General features: G+C 34.4%; 1 protein-coding gene across 1 annotated transcript; it reads left to right on the top strand.

The window, feature by feature from the left end:
* On the top strand, positions 1–26,908 carry LOC126001906 (bladder cancer-associated protein-like). The gene is made up of 2 exons (XM_049769099.1): positions 1–90; positions 26,361–26,908. Exons 1-2 carry the CDS (start codon positions 1–3, stop codon positions 26,655–26,657), a joined length of 387 nt encoding a protein of 128 aa, XP_049625056.1. The 3' UTR covers positions 26,658–26,908.
* Positions 26,909–27,277: the final 369 nt, after the last annotated feature.

Below are 27,277 nucleotides of genomic sequence, written 5' to 3'. Positions count from 1 at the left end.
ATGATTGCTGAATCAACATTTCTGATGGTCCTGTCTCATTTGTGTTCCTATACCATACCCTTCAAGGACAACAATCTGACGACAATTCAGGTACAATGATTTGGGGGTTGCTATCACTAGGATTTTTTGAAGCTAGTGTGGGCACCCTCTCCACATATCTTTCTTCTTCCAGGAGGCATGGTAGCTAAGTACATTCCCCTTTTAGTCATAGTATCAGGAAGAAGTTTTGGATTTCTGGACAACTTTCATTCGTTCCCTAAAGGAACATCCCATTTTTACAAAATGGACAGCTAGCAATAAGACTTATTAAACTTGCCAATGATTAATGACGTCATTGGAGATACATAATTTTCACAAATATATTTGCTACTATATTTTTCTATTTTAATTTTAATTTTTATTTTTCAATAACTTTGCTTTCACTTATTTGGGAACAAATATACTCGGATTAAATATGTCAACTATGTGATGCATTTTTAAATATAAATTAACTAATTAAAAATTACTGATAAACACAAGACCACAGAAAGATTCACACAATATAAATATATCACATCTTTATCTTTAAATTTTTTGTATCTTTTATATATCTTTTATATCTTTAAATACAATATTACTGTGTTAGTAGGACTAATTCCCTTCTGTACTACAAGGAAGAAATCTTATTTATCTGTACTTTAATCACATCAAATTCTGTATTGAGATAAAAGTCAGATCATGATTATTTTGTCAAAAAAAAAGAGAAAATTTATCATAAGGATATAATTTCTGACTTGTAGAATCATAGGAAGGGAAGAAAATAAATATTTCTTTAAGATACCTTTAGAGAAACAAGATTTAGTGTTAACACTGATATGCCTTAAGTCTTTCCTAGTTAAACTTAGTAAATAAGAAAACAACTTCATTGAATTATCTTACTGTCTTTTCACAAACGAATCAATAACAACACTTACCCTCTAGAGATAATTAAAGCTGATCTAATTAGATTGCCTTCACTTATAAATGTATCATGTAAATAAAGTTAATTTATTATTATCCTACCAAATTCACCTATGGGAATTATAGGACAAAAGCAGAATTATTGTAATAAATCATATAACATGCTGTATCAGTATTTACACTTTTTCGTTATATTAATTCCCTCTCCATTACAGATGGGTCTAATTCTGTATTAAACCACTTCAATTTGGTTTGCACAGTCACTCATAATCCTAGAAGGACATTGGTTTTTAAATATTGGCTATAGCTTATTATTTTCTGCATAGAATAATATATATGTACTACTTGATACCCTAAACAGTATACTATATTCTTATAAAGCAATGTCTTAAATAATTGCAATAGCAATATTTTCATAACCTAAAGAAACCTCTAAATTTTAGACTGAAATAATTACCATACATTCAGAAAATAATTCTTGATGTTTTATTCTGCATTGCAGCATGCTAGGTAAAATTTTATAGCACTTATATTAATAACAATCATTGTAATCCTACCATATGTAATATTTTAACTTAAATCTCAATTGATATTTGTGCAGATTATTAATATCTACATAAGTATTTTGATGTTAGCACATAGTACAGAGCAGGAATTTTCATACATTGCTATTGTTATCTGCCATCTGTTATGTGTCATATACACATCACATAGTATCCTAATTACTTGTTCATTTTCTTTTAATTATTTATAAATGGATCATATTTATAAATTTAGATTTTTCTCTTATGCTATGTTCAGAATAGTGCTGTCTTGGAATTGCCTACTGTAGCCACATTATTTTTAAATAAAATGTAAAAGCACTTACTTTTCATGCTTCATTTTTGTCTTTTTTTTTGGGGGGGGGGACACACTCAGTGACGCTCAAAGGTTACTCCTGGCTATGTGCTCAGAAATCGCTCCTGGCTTGGGGGACCATTTGGGATGCCAGGGGATTGAACCGCAGTCTGTCCTAGGCTAGCATGGGCAAGGCAGACAGACGCCTTACTGCTTGCACTACCGCTCAGGTCCCCATTTTTGTCTTTCTTAAATTATATGTTTATGTGATATTTGTGTCACTCTCAGGTATGCTTTTAGGGCTTTTTTCTGAGGCTTTTATTAGGAATCATTCCTAATGGTGCCTAGGGAACACGTGAGGTGCTGAGGACTTTCACATGCAAGGTGAGTGCCTTCTTGTCCATTCTAATACTTCCATAGCCCCATTTAAATAAATATGTTCTACTCCTTTTATAACAAAGTAAAACAAACCATCCAGCTTAAAGCAAGAAGAAAACCAGAAATGTATTAAATGGTTAACATGCTTGACTTGAACACAGAAGACTGTTATTGATCCTCCGTACTCTATATGGTGTATGATATGTGAACACCACCATGAGTGAACTTTGAGCACAGAACCAAGAACAAATATTAAACACAGATTTGAACTATCAAAATATGCTGGAAAATAGTAAGGCACTTATATAGTAAGGCCACTTGTATAGTAAGGCCATATATGGTCCCCAAACATTACCAGGTGTGATTCCTGAGCTCAAAGACATTAATTCTTGAGCATAGCCATTTGATGCCCAAATCACCACCCCAACCTACAATAACAACACACTAAACAAAAAAAAAAAATATCAATATAAAACGACAGAAACCGAAAAAACTAAACAACAGAAATCAAACAAGAAACCATGTGACTTACTATGGTTTTTAAGTTGAAGATCTAAAATTAGGTAGTGTACAGGGTTATTGTATCTCCTGAGACTCTGGGTACTTTTCTTCCTAAGCCTCCTCAGTATTTGGAAATAACTATAAATTTATGCTTTTACTTGACTTGTGGCTGCATTATCCAACTCTGACTCTAGTCTAACAATATTCTTTGTTGTTTGGGGGCCAGAACTGATTGCTCTCAATGCATTCTTCTGCTTTTGTGAAGGCTCAGAAACAATGTGGAATGTTGAGAGAAAAACTTGATTTACCCTATCAATCTTATCTCTGGAACTATATATTTTTTATCTATTTCCCATTCATATAATAATACCCATCATAATTATTAAGGACCTTTCTTATGATCTAGTGTAATTTGTTAATTATGTCTTTAGTTAATAGATTTCTAATTAGAATTATATTCTACTTGCTAAAAAGGACATGATCTCTCAAGTATAATATCTAATCCCCAAAACTGCATTATATCTACTGTGAAAAAATTTTTATTTATTATTTTATCATAAATTTTTGTTTTTTGGGGACCAAACTCAGCAGTGCTCAGGGCTTATCCCTGGGTCTGCACAGGTATCACTTCTGGTTTGGCATAGAGACCATATATGGTACAGTAAATGCAACTCTCTGGGGAATATGAAATGAAATCACCCTTCCCACTCTACTATTATTTTAGCATTTTACTTAATATAGTTCAATTTTTATTTACAGAATAATAAAAATTCATTAATTAATTTTGACATATATAAAATAACTAGTCTGATTTAACTTATTTACATATTAAAGCAAGTTCACTTAGTTTTAAAAAAGTAGGTCTTAGATTGCTAGCTACAGTGGCCTGATTTTCTCATCCACAACTGACAGGAAAGTTTCCTGGCACCATAAAAAAAAACCTTGGGGTATGGTAATGAGTATATATTGAGCCAGTGGTTGTTCCCATGAAAGTATGCTTCAAAAGGGGAGAAACCTTGAATCTCTTAAGCCACGGGAATTCCCTTTATTCCCCCAATATTTACTGTGCCTATGCAAAAGAAAAAAAAAGTGGGATAACACCAAACCCTGCCACTCCAGCACTCCTTTTTCTTGTTTTGTTTTGTCTGTTTTTAATATTATTTTCCTTCTCTTTCTTCTTGCACCTTTTTCTTTCTTTTTCACTATTATTTGGTGATTTTGGGGGGTCTGGGTACATTTTTCTTTTCTTTCTTTTTTTTCTCTCTCTTTTTTCTCTGTCTTTTTTTGGGTAGTTGCTACTAATTTTTTTCTCCTCTTTTCCTTATCCTTTTTATCTCCAACAGAATTACATAACTTGAATCATTCAGTCTCATAAATTGAGGGGGGGAATGATGATACAAGGACTAGTCATATGAACATGTAGTGAAAATAAAAAATGATCAGACTTGAACACCAAACCCAAAGTCAATGACAACAGAATAGATACCCAATCTACAACAAGCTGTAAAGTGGAGACCAGTTACACTAGTATCCTGCGGGGTAAAGGAGGAAGCTATAGGATACATGCTGGGAACAGGGGTAGAGGGAGGACAATACCGTTGGTGAGAATGCCCTTCATTCATTGTCACTATGTACCGTAAATAATTCTGTGAAAGGCTTATAATACACTTTGATCATAATAAAAATTTATTGAAAAATAAAAAAGTAGGTCTTAAAATATTTTTAGTTTCCCTTCCCTTAAACACTTTCTCTACTTTTATTATTTTCTTCTTTTCTTTGTTTTGTTTTGGAACACATCTAGTCATTTTCAACATTTACTCTGACTGCTCTCAATGATCATGCCTAGTAGGCTCAGTGTATCATATGTGATGTTGAGAATGGAACCTGGTAGGTTCAGTGTATTGTATGTGATATTGAGAATGGAACCTGGGTTCACAGCTTTCAAAGCCAGTGTTCTACTTACTGTATTATCTCTCTGGGCACAGGAGGGTCTAGACTTTACCATTATTTAAGACAATATTAGTTACATTCTAAAGAATGTAAGACCCTTTCCTTGCTAGTCTATATGCTTTTATTATCTTGCAAATTCTGAAATTAATTTTTCTTTATTTTAATAAATATTATGAATTGTGTTGATTCTCTAACTTTTTAAATGACAATATTTACAGAGCCTCTGAGGGGGTCATTAAAGTTACATTAGGATTTGGGGTGGAGAGGACTAATCCAATAAGATTATAGAAACAGGGAAATCTCTCTATCTCCAACCCACCTTTCCTTCTTCATTACCTTTATTTTTCTTCATTCCCTTTCCTCTCTAAATGCACACAGATTAATATCCTATGAAGACAAGAATTAAAGGATGCTATCTGAAAATCAGAAAAAAAAAGTCTTCATCATAAAATATCTTGCAAGTATTTAAATTTTTCTCTTAGATTTCTAGCCTAAGGAAATTTAAGAAAGTATGATGTCCTAATATTGCTTCTTAATTAAGGATAAAACTGAGCAATGTATGCGTTGTTCTCTGTGAAAGCTATTTCCAATGTCATTTCAGCACTTGAATATTTCAGATATTTCAGAATTAGCCTGGGACTAGATAAGTTAATAGTATAAAAGTCATTTCAGGTCCTGTTGACTTGCTTGCTCTATTATTATTATGTATGCGGATGTGGGTGGTGGTGGTATATTACATTTGTTATATTTGTCCAGAGCCTAATTGTAAAATCGGAGGTTATGAAAATTTATCTGAAAATTTAGACAGTTTATCTTTCATTGTTGTGATTTATCCCATATTTTCTGATTATATTATTTTAGTTACTCTGTCCAAAAAATGTGATTTTTCAAAGAATTATTGCCCTTCTTTTGCTCTCAAATTCTAAGGACAATCACCATTTTTGGATAATGCCTACTTTCTTCCATATAAAAATCAGCAAATGAGTAACCTCCTTATTCTTTCTTTGAATAATTTTCTTATTCTTTCATATATGTAGCTTCTAGAGATTATAACTTTGAAAACTGAGGGTCATGAAAATAATAATACATCTCAAAACCTATATTCTACTTCTCTAGTAACTAAGGCAAAACATAAAATGCACATGCATTTAGATTATCTTTGGGCACAGTTGTATCTTATGTGGTACAGAAAATAAAAAAAAAGGTATCTAGGGTGCCAGTGCTGTAGTATAGCTGGTAGAGCATTTACCTTGCATGTGGTTTGATACCTGACATCTTGTATGGTCCCCACGCATCTCCATGATTGAGTCCAGTACCACAAGTAATCTCTGTACATATCTAATTATTATCATGGTCTTTTTGAGTAACTCAAAAAAAATCTTAGGAATCATCGATTTAAAGTAGACATGTCAGTACCACCATGTAAGGCTGTTTATTAGCTGTGCTTTTTTTTTAATCGCATTTGAAGCTTTGAATATAAATCTTGTGAGAGGTAAGAATTATGTCTACATATTTGCTACTAAATTTTCTGCATTTAGGAAACTAGCTTTCTAAGTCAAATATCCAATGAATATTTTTCTATTGTATGATGAGCTTATATTATTAATTATATTTTAATTATATTATAATTAATATAAAAATAAATTTATATTATTAATTATATTTAATTATTAGAGTTAATAAAACTACTTAAGTAGATCAGAAAAAATATAAAGAGTACAAGACTAAGAGTGGAACAATGCAGGCGATAGATATTTGTATAATTCCATTATAGAAATTTGCATTTTATGCAAATTCCACTACATAAAATAAATTTTGAGCTTTACTGAAATAAGTAGGACTAACAAAAATGAAGTTGTGAGATAAAGATCATGACTTTATAAAGAATATCTAAAATGCCTGTGGCTATTAAGTAGTTTGGGAAAGAAAACAAACAAGGATCTGAATATTTTGTGGTCATTGAGAAAGATAAAGGGAAATAACATCTGAGTGCTATTGGAATATTTATATAAATGATCTAAGAATGTTGATAAATTTCAGGATAAGTGAGCGAGTAAAGAATGTTTACATCCTACAATAAAATGAAAGCAAAATAGGAATTTGAACAAAGTATGCAAATTAGATATTGTACATGAAATAAAATGAAGTAAATAATGGAAAAATTGAACAGTACAGAAAAATAGGTATCAAATAAGTAATTAAAATTTTGAAGGTATAATTATTTTTATATTTATATAAGAATGTATTTCTAAATGCATGCATATTATTGAATAGATACTTGTACATAATAAGACTAGACATATTTTTAATTAAGAGAGTTTTTTTGGTGAGTGTCTTGCAGTGAATGCTAATGAGGCTTATTGCATACATTGAGACTGATTTTCATTTGTGCATCAACCCTGTTAATAATATTATCTAATTAAGACATCCATTAAAAGTCTATAATGTTAACTTAATGGGAAAAAATCCAATAGCACTTCATTAGGTTCTCCTTGTTACCTCAAAATTATACAAGTTTAACAAATGTCTTAATTAGTTGGTAAAAGAAAGGAATATTATGCAATTTAATTTAGCATTATTTAATGTAGAAAATAGCATTTCCTTGGCCTTAGACTTAATTTTAATGTATATATCATAAATATGTTTAAGTACTAATTTTATTTTACAAAAGTAAAATCTATTTCTCTGGAGTTGTGAAATGTGGCATATAAGTTAAATGTCCAGATACATTTTCAGGCCTTGTAACTTCTAGATCCATGTAGGTAAAATTCTCATCAGTTAAATTCTTTAAGAACTCTCATTATAAATTGATAGTAGAAATTTGCTTAGTTGCAAAGACTGTTGAAAGTATTATTGTATTAGAAGAAAACAAAAGAAAGAACAAAGCAAATATTTTATTGAGATAAAAGAGTTCTGGTTTTCATGCCTGGGAATAAACATAATCTTCCAGTTCTAGTTGCAGCTGCTTTTATATTTTTTTCTTAATTCTAACCATATTTTTTTTCAAAAAGTATTCTTTCCTTCTGAAGGTGAATTTTTAATAATAGCAATCACCATCAAAATAATGACAATATTAACAAGCAATACCTGAAACTTAACAATGTTCTGTGACTAAAAAAAATAAAAGAACTTAGGAAAGGCTTTCTTCAAGGGAACTGACATTTCGGAGCAGATAAAGGTCATAATATCCAGCAATATGCTCCAAGTGCTAAAGATTAATCACAACTAATGAGCTTAGGATCTTACTATTTCCTTTTGGATTCAGAAAATATAAAAGTCTTGGGAAAAATACTTTATGAATTTTATACTTGGGTAGTGTCTATAGTCTGATACCATTTTGAATATAAAACATAAATTTTATCTCCAGGGTTGTCTCTCTTAGTGAAGTGTTCACAATAACAAGGCAAGATGTAGAAGAAAGGAAAAGAAGGAAAGCATGATATTTTGCCTGGGAGCTAGTAACCATTTGTTTGCCCAGGAAAACAATGAAGGATAAATTGGACTAGATTTAATACATCCACAATACAGCAGAGAACTTAACTTTGCTAGTTCACTTCAGTAGTTTATTCAAAAAAGGGGAAAAAGACAACAGGACTCAATCATGGAGTTCTCATTCACACACTATGGTACAGTAGGAAAATACAGAATTTGAACTTAACAGCCAATACTCATTGTAGCTAATAAAACATTTCCAGATGACTTTTTTTTTCTTTTTGTTTTCTTACTATATTCTGTTTTCTTTTTTTTTTTATTAATTATAAATATTTATTTAAACACCATCATTACAAGCATGTTTGTAGTTGGGTTTCAGTCATAAACAGAAAACCCTCTTTCATTAGTGCAACATTCCCACCACCTGCCCTTCTCCCCCTGCCAGTATTCGAGACAGGCATTTTTTAACATTGTCTTGCTAGTCGTTAGTGTAGTTATTCCCCTAACAGGATTTACCACTCTTTGTGATGAGCTTCAAATTGTGAGCCTGTACTTCCAGCCCTTAACTCTATTGTCTTTGGGCCTTAATACAGTAATGTCTTTAATTTTTCTTAAAACCCATAGATGAGTAAGACTATTCTCTCCCTCTGACTTATTTCATTCAACATAATAGATTCCATCTACATCCATGTATAGAAAAATGTCATGAATTCATCTCTCTGACTGTTGCATAATATTTTATTATGTATATGTACCACTGTTTATTTAGCCATTCATCTGTTGAAGGGCATCTTTGTTCTTTCCAGAGTCTTACTATTGTAAATAGCACCGCAATGAATATAAGTGTGAGGAAGGGATTTTTGAATTGTATTTTTGTATTCCTAGGGTATATCCCTAGGAGTGGAATAGCTGGATCATATGGGAGTTCAATTTCCAGTTTTTTTGAGGAATCTCTATATTGTTTTCTGTAAAGGCTGGACAAAACAGCATTCAAATCAGCAGGGGGAATTAGGAGCAGCGAGTTTCTCAAAGTAATCTTTTATTATCCTTAATATTTCTGTAGTATCTGTAGTGATATCTCTCTTTCATTTCAAATTTACTTTATTAAGTTTTTCTCTCTCCCTTTCTTTGTGATTTTATTAGTGGTTTATCGATCTTGTTTATATTTTATGGAGTTTCAAATAATTAATTTCTGCACTAAGCTTTGATATTTCTGCCTATTGGTTCTGCCTATTTGGTTCACTTTTAGATCACTTTTTTAATATTATATGCTGTGTTATTAAGTAATTTATGTAGGCCCCTTTTAATTTCTTATGAGTGCTTGCAAATCTTTAAATTTTTCTCATAGTAATGCTTTTACTATGTCCCGCAAATTCTGATAATTTGTATCTTTGTTCACATTTGTTTCCAGAAATCTTTTGATTTCTCTTTGAATTTGTTTCTGACCCATTTGTTCATTAGTGAACTGTTTAATTTCCAGGTTTTAAAGTTTTTCCTCTGGATCTGTTTGTAATTCACTTCTAATATCAGTGCATTAGGATCTGGGAAAGAAGTTTATACAATTTTTTTATTTTATGGAGATATTATATATGGCCAGTTTGTGGCCTATCCTGGAGAAAGGTCCATGTATATTGCAGAAGAATGTCTACCCAGTTTCCTGGAAATAGAGAGTCCTATATATACTTACTAAGCCATTTTTTTTCCTTTTGTCTTCTTTCAGAGCTAGTATATTCTTATTATTTTTTAGCCTGGTTGACCTACCAAGGGGTAATAGAGTAATTTTGAGGTCTCCAGCTATTATTGAGATGTTATTGATGCCTTCATACATATCATTTAATTATTAAAATGTCCATTTCTTTCCCTTATTTCTTATTTAAGTCTAAATTCTGTGTCATCTGATATTAATATAAACAGTCTAGTCTATTTAATAAAGTTGTTTGTTTGGGTGATTGTCCTCCAACCTTTTGCTTAGGTTTATTTTTGTTCTGACTATTCAGATGTATTTATTGTAGGCAACGTAATGTTGAATTCGTCATTTTGATACATTGTGCCACTCTATGTCTCTTAACTGATTCATTTAGTCTTTTGACATTGAGAGATAATTCTCATGGAATTTAGTGTCATCTTTGTGTAGAAGTTTGATGTGTCTGTTGGTCTGTCTGTCTTGTCTTAAGGTAGGCCTTCTCTTGTTGGAAGCTGCCCTAAGTAAGGGGTCCGTGTGCCAAATGGTGCAGAAGGACATAGCTCTCTCTCTGTCTCTGTCTCTCTTTGTCCCTATCTCTCTGTCTCTGTGTCTCTCTCTGTGTCTCTCTGTCTCTGTCTCTGTGTCTCTCTCTGTGTCTCTCTCTTTGTCTCTCTGTCTATGTCTCTGTCTCTGTCTGTCTCTGTCTATGTCTCTGTCTCTGTCTGTCTGTCTCTCTCTCTCCCACCCCCCCCCCTTTTTGGTGAAGAGCAGAACATTCCAGGAAGTAGCCATATGGTGAGTACATGATGGCCTTATATGGGATGAAAAAATGTAAACATTCAGGGCTTGTTTAGTCCTAACGTGACCCTTATATAACCATGCTATGTAACTTCTTCCTTAAAAGATGAGCTTTAGAACAGTAATCTCTGTGGCCATTTTGCAGGTCGACCACTGCATTCCTTCTCTCCCTTCTTTCAGCTGAATCGTCAAAGCTCTTGTTCTTGCACCTGCAGGACAGGTTAGCAAGATTTTCTGGAAATCAAATGATTCTTATGTTCTTTCTGTTGAGTTTATCAAAGACTTCTATTTCGGTCTTTTCACATTCTCTGAGGACTTTTACCATCATTTGATAGTTTGTTTTAAGGCTCTTTTCCAATCTCTTCTGTTGTATGCATATTGAGTCTTTCCTCAGCCACTGTTACTCTGTTGGAGAGGCTTTCTAGTGAGGTCTTTAGTTCACTTTTCAAATTTTTCAGTGCTATTATTTCAGTTTGGATTTTTGTCATTTCTACTTTCATATTCTCTTGATTCTTGTTCATGGTTAATTCAGTTTGTTCCATGTTTTCTTTGAGTTTTAGGAGGATTCTTCATATTTCTTCTCTAAAGTCTTATCTGAGAGGCTAAATAGGTGGTTGGATCATTTTTTTGGTCATAGGGGCTGCCATCTTTATTATCTCTGCATGTTAATGGTCTGTGTTGTTTCCCCCATTGCCACACTTGTAATCTGGTGTTTTCTACAAGTTGTGCTGGGGTTCAATGACCAGGGGAAGGGCACAACTCAGGAGCAGAGAGAATCAGTTGTACTCCTTTGACCCCTCACATTATTTATTGAAAAATAAACCACCATGAATATGAGTCATCGTTCTCCCTAATCTCAAAATTTGAAATCAATTAGAACAAAAATCTTTATGAATAACTAAAGTGATCTTTTGAAATAAGAATATGGGAGGAGGGGCCAGTGAGATAGCATGGGGGTAGGATGTTTGCCTTGCATTGAAAAAGTCCCCTGAGTCCGCCAGGAGCGATTTCTGAGTGCAGAGCCAGGAATAACCCCTGAGCGCTGCTGGATGTAACCCAAAAACCAAAAACCAAAAGGCTTTACTTTCCTAAACTTTAAGCTATGCTACATGTGTTAGTAATTAAATTAGAATGTTATTGGTATAAAGACAAAATGTCAGACCAGTAGAATAATATTTAATATCCTGAAGTAAAACAAGAAAAGCCTCTTTAATAATTGATGCTGGGGAAACTAGTCAACTATATGTCCAAAAAATGAACTGCAATCTCTTTCTAACATCATGCACAAATATCAAATAAAAATAGAATACAAACCTTCATATCATACCTGAAACTAAAAGATTCATAGAGTAAAATATGGGACCTCTCCATGCCACCACTCCAGCCCCTAGGAAGAAGTTTATGATATTGAAGCTCAAGAAAAAAACACCAGTGATCAAGCGAGTGGAAATAAACAAATGGTACTACATTGAATTAAGTAATTAATTCAGTTCAAAGTAAATTATAACCAGGTAACAAAGCCCAAATATTGAATGGGAGAAATTGTTCACCCAGTATATGAAAAGGCATTAATATAAGATATATTTAAATATATGATAAATTTAATAAGGAAAAAATCCAACCCCATAAAAATTGAGAAGACATGAACAGAGACTTCTGCAAAGAAGGAATTCAGATGACCATAAGAAACCCAAAATAAAGCTTCACAACACTAATTATCATGGATATGAAAATCAAAACAATGAAATATTATCTCACTCTACATAGACTGTCACAAATCAAAAATAAATAAGTAAATGAATGAATAAATAAATAAACATGAGCAGCCAGTTCATAGGCAGAAGTGAAACAAAATCGACTCTCTCATTCACTGCTGTGATAAATGTAGACAGGCCCAATCATTTTGGAAAACCATATGGATATTTCTCAAAAAACTAGAAATTAAGATCCATTCTATCCACCCTATAAAAGCAATGCAGAAAATGTTTTTTATTTTAACATTTTTCACAGTAGCCAAAAACTGGAAACAATTCACATGCCTTTGAACAGATGAGTGAAAAAAGAAATGATGGTACATTTAAATAAGGTATAGTATGCATCTGTTAGAAAATATGAAGTCATGAAATTTGTCTATATATGGATAGACATGTAATATCATTCTGAGTAAAATGAGTGACAGAGTGGATAGACATAAAATGATCATACTTATCTGTGGAATATTAAAACAAAACAAAACACATAGTATAAGAATAATACACAATGGCAATGACAATTATGGTGGTGCAGTTAGGAAAGGGACCACTATGACAATAATAGTGGAAAATGATCACTCTATACAATAACTGGAACTCAAAAGAAGTTACATGTTCTACACAATGCCCCTTCAATAACAATTTTTGAAACCACAGTACATGAAAAGAAAAATAGATATAGTGTGTGTATGTGTGTGTGTGTGTGTGTGTGAGAGAGAGAGAGAGAGAAGAGAGACAAGAGAGATAGATAGAGACACAAAGATAAACAAAAACAGAAAGAGACAGAGATAATGTCTACCATAGAGGCTAGAAATGGGAGTGGGCATTAAGAGACAAAACTTGGAAATTTGTGTTGTGTATTGAACACTAGTGAAAGGATGGTTGTTGGAATATTGCTTGAATGAGATACAATTATCAAAATAATTGTAATTCTGTATGTCATAGTGATTTAATAATAAAAATGATAATAATAATACTAATAACAACAATGTGAGTCGGGAAAGTCTCACTATTTGATGATGCTTTGACTGATGAAGAATCTGCAGTTTTCAGAGCAATTTCTTGGCTTTTTAGTTTACTTATTTTTTCTTTAAATTGGTTTTTATTCATGCTCCATGATTCACAAAGCTGCAATATTCCAAAACCAACAGCAGTGTTAGCAACTCTTCAGCAGTGAAGAAACTCGTTTTTCTCCACATTTCTTTTTCTTTCTTTCTTTCTTTCTTTCTTTCTTTCTTTCTTTCTTTCTTTCTTTCTTTCTTTCTTTCTTTCTTTCTTTCTTTCTTTCTTTCTTTCTTTCTTTCTTTCTTTCTTTCTTTCTTTCTTTCTTTCTTTCTTTCTTTCTTTCTTTCTTTCTTTCTTTCTTTCTCTCTTTCTTCTTTTTTTCATTTTATACACTGTGTTTTCAGTACAACATTTTCTTTGTTCGGGGGCCACACCCAGTGATGCTCAGGGGTTACTCCTGGCTATGCTTTCAGAAATTGTCCCTGGCTTGGTGGACCATATGGGACATTAGGTTATTGAACCGTGGTCCATCCTATTTAGGTTAGCGAATGCAAAGCACTGCTCTGACCCCTCCAGTACATGTTTTTTACTTTTTTTTTTATTTTTATTTTGATCATATTGGCTTACATATCTTTTACAGTAGCATTTTAGGTACATATTAACATTGAACCAGCAGAATACCCATCATCAAATTTGTCCTCCCACATCCCTGTTCCCTTCCTGCAACCATATCCCTCCCATCACCCCCGAACATTTTAATGACATTAAGTTTTTAATGTTAGTCAAATAAAAGTTAATATGTGAAGAAAAAATATTTAAGTAGCACCAGATACTCTACCAATGAAAGAGTATTTGGAAGCAAAGTGACATCTTGAAAAAACAATATATCTTATTTAAACTAAAAAAAATAGCTGATAGTAATACAGAAAATTTTGCAAAGAGTATAAAATAAAAACAGCAATGCAAAGGAACTTAGAATTATAAACTATTGAAGAAAACCTATGGGCCTATAGTATAGTATGAAAGTATTTCAAAAGAACAGTGTTTAACATGTATGAAGGACAGAGCCATTGTGATGGTGGCAATGTATAAAAACCAACATTTCATTTTCTGTACAATGGATATCCAGTAACATACTATAAATAAGAATGACATAATCTTCAGTAAGTTTTAGATATACACTATTGACTGTAATGTCACAGCTTGGCAGAATAGCTGGCTGCTGGCAAGCATCTTCTTAAAGCACAAATAGAAATCAATTACTCTCAAGGAAATCTCATCAGGTCATCTCCTACTTAGTGGATCGACACACATTTTATTTTCTGAGATTAATGGTTGATCTTAAGCTAAATTATTAAAAGATAGAGACAACAACCAAATCTGACAACCTAATCTGACCATGGTTGCAGTCATTTCTGAGGGTAAAGAAAGCTATAGGGTTGCAGATGATTCACTGCACTCAGCCTGTCCTAAAAGATATCCACATAGAAAAAAAAAAAAACCATGATGTTTCTTGTCTGAACCCGAAGTCCTGGATTGGAGTCTCAAATAATACAAATGTGGGAGCAAGGGTAAACTTAACAAAAAAAAAAAAAAAAAGGAAAATTCTATAAATTAGGAAGGAAATATTTTGAGAGTGAAAAGAAACATGCTGTATAAACTTTGGATAGCCAAAATATTTGGGGACCAAGAAAACAAACTTAGGGCATGAATTGATGCTTGGTTTTGTGGCAGAGAAAAGTAATAGATTTCTCTGTGTTCTATGTTTAGATAAAAGATAGGTTTTTAGGATAGATTTTCACAGTGTCTCAAAACATTGTATTATTTGTACTTCACTTACTCTCACTATCTTCCTCCAATCACCTTTGAGATCACAGAGGTTTTCCAAGCTAAGGCCACTGTGCATAAACCTAATGATTAAAAATAATAATAAAATAGAAAACATGTAAAAGAAAAATATCAATGTTGGTATAACTGAATGGAAATTCTGAAAGAGGAGACTATATTCACCTACTATTTTCAATGAATATTGAAAAAAGAATTAAGGGAGTTAACAGGCAATATTCTGAAAATTTAAAAATTAAAAAAATAAAAAAGTATAAGATTCATAATAAAACACAGAAAGTTAATTTATTATATCAGAATAGACTTTCAAGTTAAGCAAACTGGGACTATATGCTTATTGTTTTGTTTATTTTTGACCACACCCTGTAGCATACAGGTTTACTCCTGGCTCTCTGCTCAGAAATCATTCCTGGTGGTACTTATGGAACATAGAGGCAGCCAGGGAGTCAACCCAGGCAGAACACATGCAAGACGAATACTCTCCCCACTGTGCTATAGTTCTGGTCCCTAACAGTGTATTTATAAATGTGTATGTGTTCATATAGATTTAAATGTACATATATGTATACACACATACATATTTAAATGCAGGAGTTAGATATGAGAAATATGACAAAAACTTAAAGCAATCATGTTTATGGTAGGAATTTTAATACACTTCATTTTTTTGTGTTTAAGAATAAGAAGTATAAATAAATGGTTAAATAAAAGTATTTGAAAGATTTCAGAAAGTTGAAGACATTTTATAAAAAAAAGTGTATTTGAATAAAGAAAAGGCAAAGAGAGAGAGAAACTAGTAGTAGAAAGTCTATTTAAAGAAATAAAAAAAGATACTTGGCTGACTAAAAATTACAAAGTAAGAAGAAATTTATGTTTATATAATCCTGTGATTACAAGGAATTTATTGCATAGCAAAAGACAGAAAAGAAAATACTGAGACAGAATGAGAGAGATAAGGCCTTGCCAAAGTTTTCTGGAGACACTTCACAGGATGTAAAAACAAAACTAGAAAGATTAGTAAAGGGTAGAAATTGAACCCTGACTTTGGAGGCTGCACAGAATACCAAATTTTAAACAGGGGGTTCTGGTCATCTGGAAATACATTTTTTTTGTATTTTTGGTCACACCCAGTGACGCTCAGGGGTTACTCCTGGCTATGCGCTCAGAAATCGCTCCTGGCTTAAGAGACCCTATAGGATGCAGGGGATAGACCAGGTCAGTCCTAGACTAGCTCCAGCAAGGCAGATGTCTTATCACTTTGTGCCATCACTTCGGCTCCTGGAAATACATTCTTGATGAACATTTTGTGACCTGAATCCTAGTGGTGCTAGTGGAAGTTATGGTGAATCTCTAATGGCATCAGAATATAGGGCATATTCCTTGAAAAGGTTTTATCCCATAATTTTTAAGCTTAAGTTTTCTAGAGTTGACAGACAACTATTCAGAGATTTTATATCTCTCAAGAGATATAGCTACCTGGTCCACTTTCTAAGCAAATCTGACTGCAACGTGACTAGCCAGGCCCACACATAGAAGCACTCTGACAATCTCACCATCACTGGCAATTAGAAAGGGACCATGATGCATTCTGTGCTTCCTTGTTAGTATAGAGCTATCCTTGAAATATCTGTTCTTTGCAATTCCCTGAGAATCTGTTCGATCACCAGCTAGACAGAAGTGCCAACCTCCTTTAAACTCCACTGTACTGGTGCTTTATTTATTCTCTAGTCTCTATGGAAACATCTATGGAGATTTCTCAAAAAATGGAAGACTAGAACCCGTAGACCACCCATTTATCCCACTTCAAGAAATCTACTCCAAAGAATAAAAAGGTTTGACAAGATCTATGCATGACCAAGTTTATTGCAGTTTTAGCATAATTGGCAGATATGACAATAACCCAAGTGTCCAAAAACAAATAAAACACTTATATACAATATAACTCTGTGTGCATCCACTAGAAAAAAAAGTTAAGTGATTAATCTTACTGTAGCTTGTATAACAATGGAGGCTCTCATTCTAAGTGAATCAAGCCAAAGACATCTCACATATATTTGGTACACAGAGAAATAAAATCATGCCAGGCAACATCACTTAATAAGTTTTAGCAAGAAGCTGGGTGGCATCTCGCTACCTAACCTGAAGCTATACTATAAAATCATAGTGATCAAAATGGCATGGTACTGGTACAAAGACAGAGCCTCAGATCAGTGGGTTAGAACAGAATTTCCAGATATAAGCCCCCAGACATATAGTCAACTAATATTTGACAAAAGAGCCAAGAACTTGAAATGGGACAAAGAAAGTCTTTTCAACAAATGGTGTTGGTACAACTGGAAAACCACCTGTAAGAAATTGAAAATTGACCCATACCTCATCCCATATACAAAAGTCAACTCAAAATGGATCAAAGACCTTGACATCAGATCCAAAACCATAAAGTTTATTGAGAAAAAAAAATAGGTGGAACACTCAGAGACCTATATATCAAAAAAGTCTTTGATGATAGATTGCCAATGGCAAGAACTTTAGCATCAAACATAAACAAATGGGACTACACCAAACTAAAAAGCTTCTGCATGACAAAAGAAACCATACTCAACACAAGAAGACAGGTAACTGAATGGGAAAAAATCTTTGCACTCAACATGTTTGATAAAGGGCTGATATCCATAATATACAAAGCACTCAGAAAGATGAGCTCCACAAAACCAAATAAAGCCATAGAAAAATGGGGAGATGAAATGAAAAGACACTTCACCAAAGAATTTCGAAAGATGGCCAACAAACACATGAAACCATGTTCACCTTCACTCATCATTAGGGAAATCCAAATCAAGACAACAATGAGGTACCACCTTACACCAGTGAAGATGGCTCACATCAAAAAATAATGGAAACAATCTCTGTTGGTGGGGTTGTGGTATAAAAGGCACTCTCATCCACTGCTGGTGGGAATGCCCCCAAGTCCAACCCCTATGGAGAAAAGTCTGGAGAGTGCTCAAGGAACTCAGAATTGAGCTGCCATTTGACCCAGCAATTGCTCTTCTGGGTATCTACCCCAAGCTGGAAGGACATTAATCCCAAAAATGTGTGCACCCCACTATTTATTGCAGCACTCAGTATAATAGCCAAGTCTTGGAACCGACCTCGATGCCCAACAACAGATGAGTGGATCATTAAGATGTGGTATCTATACATAATGGAATACTACATAGCAGTAAGAAATGATTCAACCACAGACTTTGCAGCAACATGGATGGACCTAGAACATATTATGTTAAACAAAGTAAGTCAGAAGATGAAAGAGAAACACAGAATGATAGCACTATTCTGAAGCACCTAGAAACTACACCATATATACAACTAATATTCAAAGATCAAATAACAGGACTAACAGGGTAGAAACTCCAAACACTGTAATACCACACATATACTGGGCAGAAGTGCCCAAAACACATGAAAGAGGAACATCATAAACTCTCGACCACACATTAAACCATAAAGAAATCAGCAACTGCAGAAACATCAGCATAGAGTGAACAGCCTGTAATCAGCCTGTTACTGCAAAGGCTCATAATAATCTCTTAGGGATCTTATACAAGGTTACAGGTAAAGAATACCACGGGAAATCACTGACTACAACCGAAGTATTTCAAAATAATAGGTGTTAATGCCTTAACCTTAATATATTTAAAGTTACCTCTCAGCTTTTTGTCCACAGGCGTTCTTGGATACAAAGGATGGACAACCTAAGATGGCATCACAGAGCTAAGCCACACAAGATGCCATACCCAGGCTGCATTACAAAATTGTCTGGACAAAACTTTTTAATACACCCTTTATCTCTAGGGCATACCTTCTTTTAGGGCCTGAAGCATGTGGCCAGTCTGACCACCGAAGCAGCAACGGTGACCTGCAGACTTCAGGGTCTACTCATCAAACATATTCAAGCAAAATGACATGCCCTCGCTCTTTTCAACTCTCTTCTCACTACTCCCTCTTCCATTTTTTCTTCCCTATTTAATCTTATTTCCCCTTTCTTCCTTTCTGCCCCTTCCAAATACTCTCCCCTATCCCCCTTCCAGGAATCCGACTACCCGATAACCCCTCAATCCCATCCATATTTTCCAATTTATTAAAACTCTTCACCCTCAGTCTTAATCTATTAGGCATCAAGACTGACCTCCTACCCCAACGAACCAGTATCCAGCACAAAGGGACATCCACTCAAACCCACACCTCGTCCCTGGCAGGAAAAGACAACCAACAGCCCTACTGACTCATGCTGTGTGACTCTTCCTACCAACTTATCCTAACGTGGACTGTTGCTGGATACCGGACTTAGCCCTAAAAGGACTCCCACTATAATTAAAATAAAAATTATATTTTAAAAATAATAAGTTTTAGGAGCTAGATTATATTTCTGAGAGTGGCAGGGTGGAAAACAAGGTGGAGCAGATGAGAAAGTTATTTAGACAAAGACTAGAATATAGGTAGAGTGTCTATATCACATAGGTGGTGGATAAAGGAGATGATTTGAATAGCTTTAATGAAGAAATAATTGAAAAATATAATTGGAAGCTTGTAACATAGGCACTTTGGTATATTAAATCTATAAAGCTAAATTCTACTATACCTGTACTTTATACCAAAAATATAATTAATAAATAATGTATTTGTATAAAGGACAACATAATAGAGTACAAACGTCACTAAAAGAAAACATTCTTCATCACAGAAGTTTCAAAAGATCAAATAAGAGAAACAAACAAAAATCCAGTCTGGAAAGAAATAACTGAGAGCTTCAATAAATTTAAGATGATAAACCAAAGCTAGAAAATTTAAAGATTTCTAAAGAGCCACCCAGACAGGTGCACATAAATAAAACACATTACATATAAAATACATATATACTATATAAGCATAATTAAAAGATAAATAAAGGCTGGAGAATCCCTATAGAAGTAACAAGAAAAGAATCACATATAAGGGATAACTATGTAAGCAGATTTTTTAATGGAAACTCTAAGAAAAGGATGGTATATTTAAATTGTTGAATAGAAAAGATTTTCAGCTAAGAATATATGACCCAGTTAAGTTATGAGAATGCAAGAAGTGATAAACATGTTTTCAGAAGAATACCATTTAAAGGAATTCATAGTCACTAAATTTTCTCTGTAAGAAATGCTGACCAGTCTTTTGTGCAAGGAAACTTAAGTCACCTTGGAAGTAGTACTATCCTAGAATCCATAAATGTGGAAAGTTTATAATTAAATATAAGGGCCTGGAATCAGTACAGTGGATAAATCCTAACCTTGCATGCAGCTCACTGGGATTTGATCCTCATCACTCTGCATAATCCCCCGAAGTCCACCTGGAGCAATTCCTGAGAATAGGGGCAGGACTAAGCCCAAGAAGCACTATGCTCCCACCAAATACAAAAATGAATAGCTTAGAACTATGTAAACTGGTAACATCGAAGTAAAATTTTAGAGTGAATTAAACAATGCAATTGCACATAAAAGTTAGATATTAAAGTACAGAGGGAAAATGAGAGAAGGAAAATTCTTTTATAAAAATAATTTCTCTAAATATCAATAATGTTAACACAAATCAAAAGGCACAGCATGGCCAACAAGATCAAAATACAAAAATTGAACATTCTGTTGTCAACAAGAGAATCAGTTGAAACCAACCATGCTGATAAATGTCTTTTTAAGCAGGTATACCAATCATATATTAAGCAAAATAAACTTTAAGTTCAAACAGCTAAACAGGTCAGAGACAGAGGTTATGTAATGAACAGAGAAGATCTTATTCTCATTAACATAATCTCACCCAATGTAAGTATAAAATACACAAAACAACAATTATCATATCTGAAGAGAAACATCGATAAATAAAACAATAGTACTGGGGAATTTAAATTTCATTATTTAAAATAAGCAGATCAAACTGACAGACCATGGACAACAATAAAACTGAGCCAGACTTAATAGAAAAGTGCATGGTTCTGTACATACAAAATGTCAAACACATATATTCTTCTTAATGAATATGAACATTTTAATGGAGAGACCACCTATTGTTACATAGTTATAAAAGTGATGAATGTAAAAGATTATGTCAAGTGTCTTATCAGACCTCATCAATATGAAACTAGAAATTAATCATTAGGGGAAAGCTGGTTAAATATAAGAAACAAACAAAACAGCATCAACTAAAATATTTGGATTAGAATCAGAATGCCTATTGAGTCAATGATAAAATAAAAAATAGAGATAGAAAAATGAGGTATTAAAGCATATTAGATATAGGCAATTTAAGTAAAAATTTCATAGAAAAATGAAAATCAGATCTGGTTCTTGGAACGATAATTTAAAATGGAAAATATCAGCAGACTCTAAATGAAAGAGTGAAAAAATCTTAAGCAGGATCAGAAATAAAAACAGTATCATTTTTTAAAATACTGCTAAATTCAAATGGTCTTCAAGATAAGTTAAGAGGCTAATTGGAAAAATCTATTACAAATTGACAAATTAGAATTATACATCCACTCAAGATTAAAATAGAAGTAAGGGAGATGGAACAGACTGTGTAAAAATTTAAATAAAAACTACCATCATGTTATTTTCCCAAACAAAAGCCCATTTTCTGATATCACTTCTAGAGATTTCTGTCAAACAAAGACAATTGCTGTGAAATTTCATTCATTTATATAAAGCAAAACATTAGAAATAATTATAAAAATCTTTAATATTAGGAAGACAACAATAAAAGGAAATGAATGTTATAGCAAATTACTTTTCTATCATGGGTATATATGATGATTTCTAGGGGCTTTGAGGGTTAGATTGATATAGTCAACGGTATTCTTTTCTTTTCTTTTTGTTTTTTCTAGTCACACCCTTTGAAGCTCAGGAGTTACTTCTGACTATGCACTCAGAAATCACCCCTGGCTTGGGGGATCATGTGGGAGGCCGAATATCAAACCCAGGTTTGTCCTGGGAAAGCCATGTGCAAGGCAAACACTATAACTGTGCTATCTCTTTGTCCCAAATATTATTAATCTTTTTTTTTATTTAAACACCTTGATTACATACATGATTGTGTTTGGGTTTCAGTCATGTAAAGAACACAACCATCACCAGTGCAACATTCCCATCACCAATGTCCCAAATCTCCCTCCTCCCCACCCAACCCCTGCCTGTAATCTAGACAGGCTTTCTATTTCCGTCATACATTTTCATTATTAGGACAGTCCAAAATGTAGTTATTTCTCTAACTAAACTCATCACTCTTTGTGCTGAGCTTCCTGAGGTGAACTGGAACTTCCAGCTCTTTTCTCTTTTGTGTCTGAAAATTATTATTACAAGAATGTCTTTCATTTTTCTTAAAACCCATAGATGAGTGAGACAATTCTGCGTTTTTTTTCTCTCTCTCTGACTTATTTCACTCAGCATAATAGATTCCGTGTACATCCATTATAGGAAAATTTCATGACTTCATCTCTCCTGACTGCTGCATAATATTCCATTATGTATATGTACCACAGTTTCTTTAGCCATTCGTCTGTTGAAGGGCATCTTGGTTGTTTCCAGAGTCTTGCTATGGTAAGTAGTGCTGCAATGAATATAGGTGTAAGGAAGGGGTTTTTGTATTGTATTTTTGTGTTCCTAGGGTATATTTTTAGGAGTGGTATAGCTGGATCGTATGGGAGCTCGATTTCCAGTTTTTGGAGGAATCTCCATATCGCTTTTCATAAAGGTTGAAATAGACTGCATTCCCACCAGCAGTGGATAGGAGTTCCTTTTTCTCCACATCCCCGCCAACACTGTTTGTTCTCATTCTTTGTGATGTGTGCCATTCTCTGGGGTGTGAGGTGGTATCTCATCGTTGTTTTGATTTGCATCTCCCTGATGATTAGTGATGTGGAGCACCTTTTCATGTGTCTTTTGGCCATGTGTATTTCTTCTTTGTCAAAGTGTCTGTTCATTTCTTCTCCCCATTTTTTGATGGGATTAGATGTTTTTTTCTTGTAAAGTTCTGTCAGTGCCTTGTATATTTTGGAGATTAGCCCCTTATCTGATGGGTATTGGGTGAATAGTTTCTCCCACTCAGTGGGTGGCTCTTGTATCCTGGGCACTATTTCCTTTGAGGTGCAGAAGCTTCTCAGCTTAATATATTCCCATCTGTTAATCTCTGCTTTCACTTGCTTGGAGAGTGCAGTTTCCTCCTTGAAGATGCCTGTAATGTCCTGGAGTGTTTTGCCTATGTGCTGTTCTATGTATCTTATGGGTTTGGGGCTGATATCAAGTTCTTTAATCCATTTGGATTTTACCTTCATACATGATGTTAGCTGGGGTTCTAAGTTCAATTTTTTGCAAGTGGCTATCCAATTGTGCCAACACCACTTGTTGAAGAGGCTTTCCCTGCTCCATTTAGGATTTTTTGCTCCTTTATCAAAAATTAGGTGATTGTATGTCTGGGGAACATTTTCTGAGTATTCAAGCCTATTCCACTGATCTGAGGGCCAATCCTTATTCCAATACCATGCTGTTTTGAAAACTATTGCTTTGTAGTACAGTTTAAAGTTGTGGAAAGTAATCCCTCCCATATTCTTTTTCCCAATGATTGCTTTAGCTATTCAAGGTTGTTTATTGTTCCAAATGAATTTTAAAAGTGCCTGATCCACTTCTTTGAAGAATGTCATGGGTATCTTTAGAGGGATCGCATTAAATCTGTATAATGCCTTGGGGAGTAATTGCCATTTTGGATGATGTTAATCCTGCCCAATCCATGAGCAGGGTATGCGTTTCCATTTCCCTGTGTCCTCTCTTATTTCTTGGAGCAGAGTTTTATAGTTTTCTTTGTATAGGTCCTTCACATTTTTAGTCAAGTTGATTCCAAGATATTTGAGTTTGTGTGGCACTATTGTGAATGGGGTTGTTTTCTTAATGTCCATTTCATCCTTATTACTATTGGTGTATAGAAAGGCTATTGATTTTTGTGTGTTAATTTTGTACCCTGCCACCTTGCTATATGAGTCTATTGTTTCTAGAAGCTTTTTGGTAGAGTCTTTAGGGTTTTCTAAGTAGAGTATCATGTCATCTGCAAACAGTGAGAGCTTGACTTCTTTCTTTCCTATCTGGATTCCCTTGATATCCTTTTCTTGCCTAATCGCTATAGCAAGTACTTCCAGTGCTATGTTGAATAGGAGTGGTGAGAGAGGACAGCCTTGTCTTGTGCCAGAATTTAGAGGGAAGGCTTTTAGTTTTTCTCCGTTGAGGATAATATTTGCCACTGGCTTGTGGAAGATGGCCTTAATTATATTGAGAAAGTTTCGTTCCATTCCCATCTTGCTGAGAGTATTGATCAAGAATGGGTGTTGAAACTTATAAAATGCTTTCTCTGCATCTATTGATATGATCATGTGGTTTTTATTTTTTTTGTTATTGATGTTGTGTATTATGTTGATAGATTTACGGATGTTAAACCATCCTTTCATTCCTGGGATGAAACCTACTTGATCGTAGTGGATGATCTTCTTAATGAGGCATTGAATCTTATTTGCCAGGATTTTGTTGAGGATCTTTGCATCTGCATTCATAAGCGATATTGGTCTATAATTTTCTTTTTTTGTAGCATCTCTGTCTGGTTTAGGTATCAAGGTGTTGTTGGCTTCATAAAAGCTATTTGGAAGTATTTCCGTTTGTTCAATTTCATGAAAGAGTCTTGCCAGGATTGGTAGTAGTTCCTCTTGGAAAGTTTGAAAGAATTCATTAGTGAATCCATCTGGGCCTGGGCTTTTGTTTTTGGGCAGACATTTGATTGCCGTTTTAATTTTAGCAATGGTGACAGGGGTGTTTAGATATGCTACATCCTCTTCCTTCAACCGTGGAAGATTATAAGAGTCCAAGAATTTATCCATTTCTTCCAGGTTCTCATTTTTAGTGGCGTAGAGTTTCTCAAAGTAGTTTCTGATTACCCTTTGAATCTCTGTCATATCAGTAGTGATCTCTCGTTTCTCATTCCTAATACGAGTTATCAAGTTTCTCTCTCTCTCTTTCTTTGTTAGGTTTGCCAGTGGTCTATCAATCTTGTTTATTTTTTCAAAGAACCAACTTCTGCTTTCGTTGATCTTTCGGATTGTTTTTTTGGGTTTCCACTTCATTGATTTCTGCTCTCAGCTTTGTTATTTCCTTCTGCCTTCCTATTTTTGGGTCCTTTTGTTGAGCACTTTCTAGTTCTATTAGCTGTGTCATTAAGCTACTCAGGTAAGCTCCTTCTTCCTTCATGATGTGTGCTTGCAAAACTATAAATTTTCCTCTCAGTACTGCTTTTGCTGTGTCCCATAAGTTCTGATAGTTTGTGTCTTTATTGTCAATTTGTTTCCAGGAACCTTTTGATTTCCTCCTTGTTTTCATCTCAGACCCACTGGTTATTGAGTATGAGGCTGTTTAACTTCCAGGTGTTAAAGTTTTTCTTCTGAGTCCCTTTGGAATTCACAAATAATTTCAGAGCCTTGTGGTCAGCGAAGGTAGTCTGCAAAATTTCTATTCTCTTAATATTATGGAGGTATGTTTTATGTGCCAGCATGTAGTCTATCCAAATATTATTATTCTTAAGAGAACACAAACCTTGATATTCTTCATATAAGCCACCACAGATCTAATGATCTAAAATGCTATTAAATGTGTCTTTCTTTTCAGTTTAATTTCTCCATTCTCATGATTGTTAAAATAATTGGGAATTGCAGGTCTTTATGGAGCATTCACAAATTAAGTGCAGTTCTGTCCAAAGAACACACTTACTAAGGCACTTGTACACCTAGTTTCTCACCAAAATCTCCACACATTAATTGCAGTGTACACCTAGGCTTGATTGTGGTGCAGTAGACTATATTCCTTGGTACAGTGCTGGAATTACATATAACAAGTTGTGTTGGGATCACATTGAGTATGTGATTACATGCTGCCAGGTATAGATCATTATCGAACAGTTTTATTTAGTTAAGTGGTGGAAAACATGGTGTTGCATTTTTACTTTTGAATACGTGTAAAGACATTTGAGTCTCCAATTTTTTAATGATCCATACTTTATATTTTCTTGACAAAATTCAAACAGGAGTATTCAATATTCAAGACATCATAATTACATGTAGTTTTATATATATACATATATGTATATATACATATATATATATATATAGGCTCCCATTAGGTTGGTTCCTGCAGCTGTGCCCAGAGGCCTTAGAGAGGCCCTATCCAGCAGATATCACGTATTGCCTCCAGTGGCTGCTGCCCGTCCTCTTCATCCCCAAGTCCCTCCACCTCGCCCTGTGGTTCAGCCACTCCATGTTCATGGGCTTCTACCTGCTCAGCTTCCTCCTGGAGCGGAAGCCTTGCACGATCTGTGCCTTGGTTTTCCTGTTCCTCATCTGCTATAGTTGTTGGGGAAATTGTTTCTTGTACCACTGCTCCGATTCTCTGCTTCCGGAATCGGCACATGTCCCTGGTGTTGTGGGCACCTAACAGCTCAGTTAACTCTCCAAGGAAGCAGAAGACGGGAGGGGAGGCATTGACATAGGTCATAATGCATTGGCGTTTCAAATCCCGCAGACCTGCGGCTGCCACATTCCTGAAGGCGCCTTTTTTGGCCTGTGACTTTTTATCCGTATAATGTGAATAAAGGCACTGACCGGTGCTTTTATAGTAGAATCCTATATAGTCAGGGTGATCTTGTGGTTGTGTGTGTCTGTTCCATCTCCATCCCCAGCTGGCAAGATGGCCCACCTCCCCTCCATTCATGTGAGGATCTTTGTTTCAGTTTGATCTGAACGAAGGAAATGCCAGTCTTGTGTCCTGTGACCCATCCTGTTCAGGGTCTCCTCACTTCCAGAATATTACCAGCTCCTTTGTCTCTCTTCTGATTTCCTTTCAGGGTCCCCCACCCCCCCCCCCCACGGCTCCCTTTTGCACTTATCTCTAATTGAAAGAGATCCCCCCCCCCTCCAGTCTCCCTCCCTCTTTCAACAGGCCAGACAGAAACTTGTCTTGACTGTTTGTTTGTTGAGAAATCTCCAGTTGTTATTTCCACTTTGGTTTTAAGAAGCAACAAGTACCTGTTGCTCTTTTTTATCTGAGAGGGTCTG

The sequence above is a fragment of the Suncus etruscus genome, chromosome 2 (genome assembly GCF_024139225.1).
Source record: "Suncus etruscus isolate mSunEtr1 chromosome 2, mSunEtr1.pri.cur, whole genome shotgun sequence".
Taxonomy (NCBI): Eukaryota; Metazoa; Chordata; class Mammalia; order Eulipotyphla; family Soricidae; genus Suncus; species Suncus etruscus.
Note: the sequence above shows the minus strand (reverse complement) of the source record. Positions and strands in the feature narration are given on the sequence as shown.

Excerpts from the sequence above, each read along its gene's own strand:
- LOC126001906 (XM_049769099.1), top strand. The coding sequence starts at position 1 with ATGATTGCTGAATCAACATTTCTGATGGTCCTGTCTCATTTGTGTTCC. Across the intron at positions 91-26,360 it reads ACAATCTGACGACAATTCAG|CTGTGCCCAGAGGCCTTAGA; the intron begins GTACAATGATTT and ends TGGTTCCTGCAG.